The 11,514-nt window shown below is 28.8% G+C and overlaps 3 protein-coding genes across 6 annotated transcripts; 2 read left to right on the top strand and 1 right to left on the bottom strand.

Annotated features, from left to right (window-relative positions):
- The first annotated feature begins 241 nt into the window (after window positions 1-241).
- Window positions 242-4,522, top strand: LOC122572989 (ribosomal protein S6 kinase delta-1). 3 transcript variants are annotated; one of them, XR_006318625.1, is made up of 7 exons: window positions 242-1,159; window positions 1,410-2,543; window positions 2,641-2,774; window positions 2,838-3,800; window positions 3,908-3,954; window positions 4,034-4,129; window positions 4,204-4,249. XR_006318625.1 is itself a non-coding variant. In XM_043738794.1 (7 exons), exons 2-7 carry the CDS (start codon window positions 1,064-1,066, stop codon window positions 4,303-4,305), a joined length of 2,679 nt encoding a protein of 892 aa, XP_043594729.1. In that variant the 5' UTR covers window positions 244-979; window positions 1,048-1,063; the 3' UTR covers window positions 4,306-4,522. The 3 variants fall into 3 exon arrangements, 2 of the variants coding, with proteins under 2 accessions (XP_043594729.1, XP_043594728.1); XM_043738794.1 differs by having other exon boundaries at window positions 244-979; window positions 1,048-1,159; window positions 2,838-3,954; window positions 4,204-4,522; XM_043738793.1 differs by having other exon boundaries at window positions 244-1,159; window positions 2,838-3,954; window positions 4,204-4,522.
- A 244-nt stretch (window positions 4,523-4,766) lies between these two features.
- On the bottom strand, window positions 4,767-11,448 carry LOC122572988 (structural maintenance of chromosomes protein 2). 2 transcript variants are annotated; one of them, XM_043738792.1, is made up of 8 exons: window positions 11,317-11,448; window positions 8,263-8,685; window positions 7,911-8,189; window positions 7,067-7,840; window positions 6,364-6,951; window positions 5,684-6,305; window positions 5,344-5,597; window positions 4,767-5,261 (listed from the first exon to the last, which is right to left on the bottom strand). In XM_043738792.1, the coding sequence occupies exons 1-8, from the start codon at window positions 11,431-11,433 to the stop codon at window positions 4,836-4,838; spliced, it is 3,483 nt and encodes a 1,160-aa protein (XP_043594727.1). In that variant the 5' UTR covers window positions 11,434-11,448; the 3' UTR covers window positions 4,767-4,835. The 2 variants fall into 2 exon arrangements, with proteins under 2 accessions (XP_043594727.1, XP_043594726.1); XM_043738791.1 differs by lacking the exon at window positions 11,317-11,448 and adding an exon at window positions 8,903-9,285.
- On the top strand, window positions 9,460-10,573 carry LOC122572994 (mediator of RNA polymerase II transcription subunit 29). The gene is made up of 2 exons (XM_043738801.1): window positions 9,460-9,616; window positions 9,809-10,573. Exon 2 carries the CDS (start codon window positions 9,816-9,818, stop codon window positions 10,395-10,397), a length of 582 nt encoding a protein of 193 aa, XP_043594736.1. The 5' UTR covers window positions 9,460-9,616; window positions 9,809-9,815; the 3' UTR covers window positions 10,398-10,573.
- Window positions 11,449-11,514: the final 66 nt, after the last annotated feature.

Here is an 11,514-nt window from a genome sequence, read left to right as displayed (position 1 = left end):
TAGACATAATTAAGTTATCCATAAATAAGAGTATGTATAAGTATAAAATTCTATATTTCATTTGCGATTATAGAATATCCTTCCTATATGTATTTTATTTATAATTTCATAGAGGACTTTAGTTTTAATTCAAACCGCTACTATATTGGATCGATAACGTCGCATGCGACACGAAAATGGTATGGAGTGTCATATATACACCACATAATAGTAGATGGTAAAAACACGTGACACAAAATGTATTGAAGGTACGACGTGATATTAAGACCATCCTTTATTTCGTCTGCGAATTACATAAACCAAAGAATGGTATAATGCAAATTACATGATTTCATAGAATTATATTTTAAAAGATTATATCATTAAAGCATTCTTTACAGCATATTGTAAATCCAGTTTAATATTAACGATTGTTCAAATATAAACAAATCTGACAACTTCTAAAATTAGCAATGGAGATAAGTAAACAGATATGTATGTTCATAAAAGGGTAACTTTTAAAAAACGTCAATGATAATCACTTTACATTGTCCTACACGTCAATTTCTATTCCGATTCCTATTCTATGTATATTGTTCTATTCTTAAGACTACAACATCACATCGCAAGCGCAGTACCACTCAGGTGGCGAAAAAGAGAGGGTTGAGTGGAAATAATCGTTCTTTTTCGTTCAGTTGCAATATATAAATAGTAAATAGTGAGACGAGATTGCATTGAGAATTGCAATGTAATTCATTGTGATAATTGTCGAAAATAGTAAAAAAAACTCGTAATTCCACACTTGTTCATTTGTAGTGCGTAGGAAGTATACGAATTTCATAGAAAACATAAAGCCACATATGTCATAAATAATCATCTACAATAACTAACTAGTTTATCGCACCAATAAATGCAAATATATGTGAGTGACATTAATTGAGAATCAATCATTCGCGACATACATGCCACGTAAACGAAGAAAAAAGCCAGATGCATGAAAGTATGATGACAGAAATACACAAATTAAAGCGATAGAGCGATCAATTTATTGAACTTCTGGTTTTATAGTTAAAGTGTATAAACAATGGCACCCACTAAAGACAAATGGGTGAGGCGTTTTATTATTCCAGAAACGACACGGCATAAAAAAGGCTTTACTATTTACAAAGTCACGTCTGTGGTATGATATAAAATATCAATATGATGTATATAGAGTGAAACAGTTCGATAATCAGATAAATTAACAATCAAATATCAAAGAAAATATCTTTAAATTCATTTATTTGCTTTTTCCCGTGGTTTTTTAATATTATATTAATTTTAAAAATTCATTTTTAATACATGTTGTGATAAATTAACATATTCTATGATTTAATTATAGAAATGTTGTGAGCCATAATTTATAACTATATATATTTATATCTTTTTAGGTATTTTTGAAAAGCTCTCATGAAGAAATTTCTAAAGTATCTGTATGGAAACGTTATAATGACTTTAAGAAACTCCACTCAGAATTAAATATATTATATTCGCAATCGCGAATTAAGGAAAGCTTTCCATCATTTCCAAAGCCAAAATTTTTTGGCAGATTTGAAGCTGAAGTTATTGAGGAGAGAAGGGAATGTGCATTGAAGTTTCTAGAATTTATAGGAAGGCATTCGTATTTATACTCTAGTGATATTTTCATAAAGTTCTTTGAATCTAGTCATGCAGATTATTATTTAAATGATTGCTCTCAATCTCTTAGTTCTGATACATCTGCAGAGGAGGACCGTCATACTTACATAAATTCTCTACCAAATAATGTTTCTCAAAGTATTCTTCAACCTAAAAGTATTCAAACTTCATTGACAAATTTGTCTGCTACTAAAAATGAAGTAAAGCAGTCTCAAGAAGCATCTGAATCCAAAGAACAAATTTTATCACAAAATGATTTAAGTCATGAAACTGAAAATAAAAAAGTATCTATGACAAAAAGCAAGTATAATAAATTGCTGATAGAAGATAATGATCACAGTAAAATTGTCTCTGAATTAGGGGATAATCAATTAATTTGTAACAAAAATAATAATTGTTATAAAGATAAAAATTATAATGTTAGGAGTAATTCTGCAATTGTACAAACATCAGACACTAATATAAATACTGATACTACTAGTAATGATTTAAACGCTTCAATAAATACTCATGAAGATTCTGATCTGCCCCAATCATGGACAGATTCACCACAATATATTTTAGTTGCATCTGCACATATGAGTGCAGCTGTCAAGCACGAAGATCTTACAGAGTATGAAGAGGCATTTACTCAATATAAAATGGGAATCTCTAGTCTTCGATCTGGTGTTGAATCTGATACAAATAAAAAAAGGGCAGAAAAAATTAAAGAAAAGATATCAAAATATTTAGACCATGCTGAGAAGCTTTATAATAGATACCTAAATTGTAATATTTCAGTGTTAAATAAACCTATATCAGAACTTCAATATTACAAAGTATTGAAAATAATAGAGTCAGTAATGCTTGTAAAGGATATTCGTCAAAACTGCTTCAACATCGTAAAAGTAACATTATATAGATAATATAAAGATGTAATTTGATTACAACAAAAATATGGAACACCAAAGTAAATTCATTTAACATTTCTCTTAATAATTTCAGGCCATAGAAAAGTTATCTTCAAATAAAGAAAGTATAAGTAATTATATATTACGTGGTGAAATACCATACATGGTCCGTTTACATGCATGTGTTGAAACAGAAACAAGTATATTCCTGATCCTACAACATCTGAGGTATGTATTAAGAATAACATTATTATCTGATATTCATTGAAAACTAACTGAATTACATTATAGCCATGGAAGATTGTGGGATTTTATAACATCACATTACAATCCCAATAATAATAAAAATTGTGATAAAAAAACTACAAAAGATGGTACTGAAAAAACAATCGATGTTAGTGATATTACTTTAAGGAAAAATGATGTAAATGAAACTGAAAGCACTATACTCAAGGAAAATGTAAACCTTATAAGTACAAATACCAAAGTACAAATGAAGATACATCCGATTACAGTAGAAGAAAATTACGAAAAATATACCGATGTATCTACTACGCAATTATTAGAGAAGGCACAAATACTGTTACAATCGGTTAATGCAACTTTAAAGGAAAGTAATTCGGTTGTAAATCGTTTATGTGAATCGGACTGCTTCATAAATCATGAGAATAGTACTTCGTTATTAAATTTTAAAAACAGTATATACCAATCAAAAAGTTGCAATGAAGTATCAGTAGATATTAATGATATATCATTAAAAATCGATGACATGAATGAATCCATTATAAACGAAAAAATACCTGAGAGAAATGTGATAACTTCTAATTACTTGTCACAAAATAATAGCAGTGCTAGTTCATCGTTAAAAAATAGTTACAAAAATCTTCATTTTGAAAGAAAAAAGTCAACAAGTTCTTTAGATAGTACATATTTTGCAGTAGAGAATAAAAACGATAATATTCCAGAAAAATACGAATTAAATAAATTAATAGAAATTAATAATCAACTAGAAACGAATACCTATTGCATATCAAATAATCAACAAATTCAGAGGAATGTACTTCTAACGGAATCAACAAAAAACAGTAATATAGACACTGAACAAGTACTTTGGACAATACCAGAAAATGTAATTCGTCTTTGGTCTGCTGAAATACTTTTAGCGCTGGAAGCATTGCATCAGCAAGAAGTTCTTGTGTTTGACTTAAAACCTGATAATATATTGCTTGATGATAATGAGCACGTACAGTTAACGTATGTTGTACCTCGTCACGATATAGATTTATTAAAATACAAATATCCGTACTCATCTCCCGAATTATGCACGTTTTCACCTATGATTCCTCTTACATCTGCTACAGATATTTGGAGTTTTGGTGTTATATTATATGAATTGATAGTAGGCAATGTATGTAAAAATAAAAATAAAAATTTTCTTACAGAAATATGATATAAGACAGATACTATATAAATACTTTTTATTGCAGAAATTTCAAGCAAAGCACCCCGGTCTATTTCAGTCACATTCCATACTTAACATTCCTAGCAAGCTTTCTGAAAATGCGAAGTCTTTGCTTCTTAATGTATGTTTTTATATCACATTTTATATTTAAATGATTTATAAACATAAAATATAAATTTTTTGCAAAATTTTCAGATTCTAAAATATGAACCAAACGAAAGGATGACAATACCTGAGATAAAACAACATCCGTTCTTCAAAGATATTAATTGGTCAAGTTTGGTAAATACACTCTAAAGCTATAAGAAATTTATTCTTATTGTGTTTTTAGAGAATATATCGATATTAAAAAAATTCCCATCAATGATGGATTCCTTTTAAAACAGAGATTTATAATTCTTCTTTTGAGTAAGATATATATATTTGAACAGTATTTTACAAAAGCATTTATATATTCGCAAAATATTAAAATTTACTAATTATATGTATATTTTATAAAGATGTAGTTTATGAAGACAAAGTTAATTTTTTATCATTATCATTTATTATTATACTCATATGTAAATATATGTATATATAACATAATCGATATAATTCTAGAAATATAAATTATATTTCTATATCTTGATATGGAATCCAATATTTGGAATTTTTTTAATAATGAAAATATGATATACGCACTTCAGACATAATTTATAAAAATTACTCAACATACTATTGTACAGGAGCATCATTTTAAAAAAATACATTTTTAGATATAAAATTAATTTATATATATGTATATTTATACAAATAGATTTATGTAGATTGAAAAATGTATGATATATTTACTTAATTCTTATTCTTTCACTTCTAGACACTGTTGACATTCCATCAATAAATCTAGTTGTAAATATTACATTAGCATTGTTAAACATTCCATCCTTTAATGATACAACAATAAATTGTGAATGTTTAAAGTGTTTTTTTAACATTATACCAATATTCTCCGTATGAGAAAGATCTAATGCAGCATCAACTTCATCCAAAATATAAAGTGGAGCAGGTTTGAATAAAAGCATAGCCAAGATTAGGGACAAGGCAACCAAAGATCTTTGTCCCCCAGATAATTCTCCTAACGATTCTTTCCAAATTCCAGAAAATGCAATTTTCACTTCTAATCCTTCAGTAACTGTTTGATTCTCAGGGGGTTGCAATTTTGCATCAGCTCCTGGCAGTAAACTACTGAAAATTGATCCAAAATCTTTGTTTACCTAAAAATTAACATACAATAATTATATAATATAAACTTGATATGTAAGTTAATTCAACTTAACTAAAATTAAATAACTATACTTGTTTCCAAGCCTCCAACAGTGTTTCTTTCTTTTTCTCATCCAAATGTTTAATTGTCTCTAATATTTTTCGTTTGTCATTTTCAACTATTTTCTTTTTCTTCACCATTTCATTATATTGTTCTTCCTCTTTATCAAGAAGACTAATAGCACGTGTATTGATATTTCGACTTAAATTTTCACGGATCGATTGCAGCTGTTGTATTTTTCGTTCCATTTCATTCGGTTTATTGACGTTAAAATCATAAATACCGCCTATAAAACATAAATATTTTATAGATACACTACTTAAAAATTAAAAACAAATGCAATATGTAATTGAAATGTAAAAAGAAGATTACCAGCTTTCCCAAAATAAATTTTATTCTCTTCAATCCATTCATACTTCCGTGTAAGTTCTGAAACTTTTTCTTTACAATCTGTAGCAATATTTTTAATTGAATTAATTTCATGGTTTAGCTTTTTAATATCTAATTCTGCTTCTTTACTTTGTTTTATGATATCTTCTTTTCGTGTCATAAGCTTCTGCATATAAACATTTTGCTTATTAATAATGTCTTTTTGTTCTTTTATACCAGATTGTATACGTTTTACATTAGCTTTCACTTCATTTAATTCTTGTTCCAACACAGTTACTTTTTCTTTTACTACATTCAATTTTTCTTCAGATGCCACTAACTGTTCTTTCCCAGCTTCAATACTTTTCTGTAATTCTTTTATTTCCAACTTAAGCACTTCTGCTTCTTGTTCTCGTTTTTGCCATTCTTTACGGCTATTTTCAGCTTTTTTCTTTAATTTTTCTAATTCAGATTTGGCTTCCTTTAATTGTCTTTCACGAATATTACCAGCATCTTTCAATTGATGCTCCAGATTTTGAGCATGTGTAGTACTTTCCTTCTCATTTTTTTCTGCCACTGCCATTGTTTGCAAAAGTTGTTCGATACTTTTCTCCAAGGATTCAATCTGTAAAGAAATTATTAAGTAACTATTCATTCTTGTAAATTATATTTATTCTACATACCTCTTCTTTTATTTTATAATATTCTGTTTGTTCTAATCTTTGTTTCACCATGCCGATTTCGTAGTTCCGTAAATCGAACGTTTGTTTTAATGAAATGTATTTTTCAGCTACGCTGTTTATATTCATTAATGTAGACTCAACATTTTGAAGTGCTTGTTTTTTGAAGTTTAATTTATTTTGTACAGTTTTTAATTCGTCTAATTTCAAAAGAACTGATCCAGTTTTTAACGGTGCACCACCAGATAACGTACCAGCAGGATCAACAACATCTCCTTCTAAAGTAACACACTTTTTCAATATATTATCATGAAATGCTATCTTTTTAGCAGTTTCAATGTCTTTACAAATAAAGATTTGTCCAAAAATCCATGTCATAGCAGGTTTAGTTTCTGCTGGAAAATCTATGAGAGACAATGCTGGTTGAACATTTTCCACACCACCTATCTTCTGTGCTAAATTAATTAATTGATTATCCATAGGTCTTCCATTTACTTTATTCAAAGGAATAATAGTTACACGTCTTTGTAACTGACCATGTTGAAGTATTTTCTTGCTAGTAGTTTCTGTATCTACTATTACATTATATAACTGAAATTTTTAGGACTTATTAAGATATTAAATTTGAATATACGAGTATTACAAGTATTTATCAGCATAATAGTATTACTTAGAAAATAAATTTTATGTAAAAATCATTAAATACCTTCCCTCCTGCAGCTATATCTAAAGCATATGCTGCTTTTTTATCTTTTACTGTGATTAATTTACATACGACTCCTTTCACAGAATCATGTTTAAAATTAGAATCTGGTTTTTGATATTCAAATCTAATTTGAGGATATCTTGATTCAAAATGATCCACTTCTTCTTCCAATGTTAATACTTCGTTCCTTAGTGCACGTTTTTCTTCTTTAAGTCGTTCTACAGATCCATCTTTGTAATTTAATTTCTTTAATTCGTTTTCTAAATATTTTATTTCTTTTTCTTTGTTTTCAAGATCTTTAGTATATTTTTTGTATTCGTCTCCAGTATTTTTTAAATCTAGTTTCTTTTTCTTTAGTTGTTCTCTATTATGATTTAATGTCATTTCACATTGCTTACGTTGCGTTTGTGCTTCTGTTACATTTTGCTTGGCACTTATTAATTGCTGTTCCAGTGTTGCGTTTTCGCCATCTTGACTTTCTAACAAACCAGAACTAATTTTTTGGTACTTTTCTTGCGCTAGTAATACTGCCTTACAATCCTGTTCATCCGTCTCTTTTAATGTCCTAAAAAGATCTTCAACTTTGGCATATTCTTTCTGCTTTGATGTAAAAGCATTTTCATCATCAACTACGTTTGCTTTTAATTGTTCCATTTCTTTTTTGCCAGTTTTAATATCTTCTTTATTACTATTAATTTCAGCTGTCAATTTAAATTGTTTCTTTTCTGCTTCTTTTAATTCATTCTCCAAAGATTCTAATTGACCTCCTGCTTCCTATAAGAATAAGATAGATGAATAAAAAATGTAAAAAATGTAACAATACATTTTTATTTAAAATACATACTGCATCCCTTTTTTTAGCCATTTCATCTAATTCTTTCTCTATATTCTTAAGTTCTTCATCGCCAGCACTAATGCTATTTTTTTTATCTTCTATTTTATTTTTGACATTTTGTACATTCTCTTCTGCATTCTGACATTCACTTAAGGCTGTCACATATCTCCATGCCAAGTAAATTCTCTTGCAGTGGTCTAATTCTCTTTCTATACGTTGAAACTCAACATATTGTGTTTTTTCTTCTTTAAGTTTTGCTAGTTTTGGTCCTATCTCTTCTTTTAAAATCTAAAATAAAGTACTTTCATTCAATTACGTACTATTAAATTAGACAGACTTAATTGTTAGAATTAATCCATACATCATTTATTTCCTTTAGTTTACTATCTTTCTTTTCTATGGTTTTTAAAGCAGCTTCTTTCTTATTTTCATACATTCGAGTACCTGCAGCTTCTTCTATCATAGATAAAATTTCCATAGGCTTCATATTCAAAACTTTCGTAATTCTTCCTTGCATTATCAAAAAATGTGGATTATTTACATTTAATTGGACAGAACAAAACATATCTTGGACACGTTTATTTTGTACATTAGATCCATTGATTAAGTATTTATTTTTGCCACCAATTACAACTTGTCTTGTAACTGTTATCTCTTCATGATGTTCATATCCCATAGGTGATGAATTTCTATCTCTATTGTCAAATGTTATAGTAACACTAGCTTTCTTTATACCTGCTTGACCTGATTTATAAACTAAGTCTTGTAATGATGTTGCACGCACCTATCATAAAAGGATAAAAAATATTTTCATTCCTGTTAATTTAATACAAATATTAATGTCTGAGTAAAATTGTTTAAAGCATATTTATAATGTAACTACACGCAATTCGCATCACATTATTTTCAATAAAACTATAATTGTATTGAAAAGCAAGAGTACACTGAGGTTACAGTTAAAATATTTCATTAATAAAAAAAGGTAAAAAACAATGTGTCACCTGTCCAAGATTCGAAATTCCCAGAACAAAGCATATTGCATCGAGAATGTTTGATTTCCCGCTACCATTAAATCCTGTGATCGCGTTAAATTCTTTATCGAACCCATTTATTTCGATTCTTTTTCCATATGATTTAAATCCTTCCAATACCATAGACTTAATATACATTGTACAGTCAAGTAAATGTACTTGAAAATATCACTTCAATTGCACTTATCGCACTAAAGAAAACTATAAATTCAAATTGTGGACACTGACCGGTATAACACATCATTTAGGATAATATAGAGTGGGAACTTGGGAACAAGTAGCCATCTGCACCCACCGACATCTCTTCCATATTTGAGTTCCAAAATTCACTCAAAAATTTATCTATAAATCTCTCATTTAATTTTGTGGCTGTTGTTACAATTATCAATAATTTCGATTAATATTTTGTTCCAAAATATAGCGAATATGATTTATTATAAAATATAAAGTGAAAAGTCATTTTACGATCTAGAGTATTTTAGAATGACTTTCCTAACACGCACCCAACCCCTGGTATAAAATGTCAATGACGAGTTAGCATCTCGATCTAATTAAGTTTCGGTTTCAAACCACAACAAAACATTTTAGAATATTAAAAGAATATAATTTTATTTTTTAAATACTTTATTAGAGGGAAGGCGTGAAACTACAAAGAAAATAATTTCTTTATCACTAAAATAAAAGGTATCTTGAAAATTATTGAAATTAAAAATAGTGTAAAGGGTATTTTATAGAATCGGATATAAGATTACAATACAATTCAATAAATCAAAGTTCATATTATTTGCAGTATAATAATTTTTAATAATTGCAAATTTGAATTCTATTTGTGTTTATACATAATATATAGACCTTTTTAAATTATTGTATTATTAGGACCGCTATGAATATCCCACCAATTCAACAACCAGGAACAATTGGAGTAGGCCAAATGACACAGCCTGTAAATCCTCAGCTTCCTCAAAATCCACAACAAACGCAACAGCCACAGGTTCAGCAGCAACAGCAACAACAACAACAACAACAGCAAACTCAAGAAAAGCTTGACAATATTTCCAAAGTTAAATCATTAATTGGTCCATTAAGGGAATCATTAGCCATAGCTCTTAAAACTGCAGCACATACATTACATCAAAACAGTTTGGTAGATGTTGGATCTCTAAAGGGTGGTGTGGATCAGTCTGATCATCGATTCAATAAAAATATGGAAGAATTTTATTCAATTTGCGATCAGATAGAATTACACTTAAAGACTTCTATAGAATGTCTATCACAAAATTCTAGCTCTGTAAGGTACCTACCAGTATCTGTTATACCAACACGTACTGATACTGTTGGAGCTCAAGAAGGACCTGCTTTGACATATCCTCAGTTTTTGATGACTGTAAGAGCTCAAGTTTCATTTGTTCGTGAAGTTCATGATACTTTAGTTTCTGCTGCACAATCAATAGCATCAGGTGAATGAATGACTCTGTTAATAGGAAATTTATTATGATAAAAATAATAATAGTTAGTTACTAATTTATAATACTGTAAGTCCAATTTTTTATGTGTCTTCTTTTGTGCCTTGTCTTGTACAGTATAATGCAATAATGTATAGTTATACTGTTTTAATAAAATTCTAATTTATTTTATGTAAAAGAGATTTTTATTTTATCTTTTTCTACTATATATTTTTCTTTATTAATACATGTAAGATTCTTCATACTTCCATCTATAATAAGATATCAGTTCTGTGAATCATAACAAGTACATTATGTACGAACAATAAAACAAATCAGTAGTCATTCGATTTGTATGAACTCTTACTAGATGAACATACAATGGATGAACATGTTTACAATTATAAGAAGTAATGTCGAGACATTTGCATGAAAAAAAAGAGTACTAATATGAATATCATGAAATTTTAATTGTTCTATTCATTACTAAGTTCAACTGTATGAGACATAGAATTCTTGCACAATTTCCAATGCTTTCTACATACGTATATTTAAACATAAAAAACAAACAAATATCAGTATGTGGTCCCTAATGTATCCTTGCGTACAACAATATTGATTAGATATTCATTGGAATTAAAAGTATGATATTCAAATTAATGTTAATGTTAAGGTAAAGCAGAAATAATATATCAATACAAAGAAACTTTTGCAAGAATTTTATATATTATAAGATGTTAACTCGTCCTATTATTTTTAACCAAACTGTTTATTTCGATCAAACCACAACTGACTGAGAAATGAAATACATCGATCTGAACATAAACAGAAGCAGATAAAAAAGTATGAAAGCTGGAAGATAGTAAGAAATAGCGGATCAACACAGAAAGCCGCTTATCAGCCGTATGTTTTAGTAAGCACGTAGAAATAGGAAGGACATACCGGTAAAAGAGGAGGGGAGGAGAGGCGTGCAGGAAGCGCTACTGTCAGTTGGATTGGTGTTTTGTCGCGGCGCGCCGAGTGATCATTTGAAAAGGAAGGACCACCTCTGTTCACCATATTTGGCAAACTTTCCCTAATATGGTAACGTCTACTTCTAAATATGGCAGCCGGGGACGCCCTCTCGCTGATTCCTGTACC

Source organism: Bombus pyrosoma, linkage group LG11 (genome assembly GCF_014825855.1).
Source record: "Bombus pyrosoma isolate SC7728 linkage group LG11, ASM1482585v1, whole genome shotgun sequence".
In the NCBI taxonomy this organism is placed as follows: domain Eukaryota; kingdom Metazoa; phylum Arthropoda; class Insecta; order Hymenoptera; family Apidae; genus Bombus; species Bombus pyrosoma.
The sequence above is the reverse complement of the archived record's forward strand: the minus strand, read 5'-3'. Positions and strand labels throughout refer to the sequence as shown.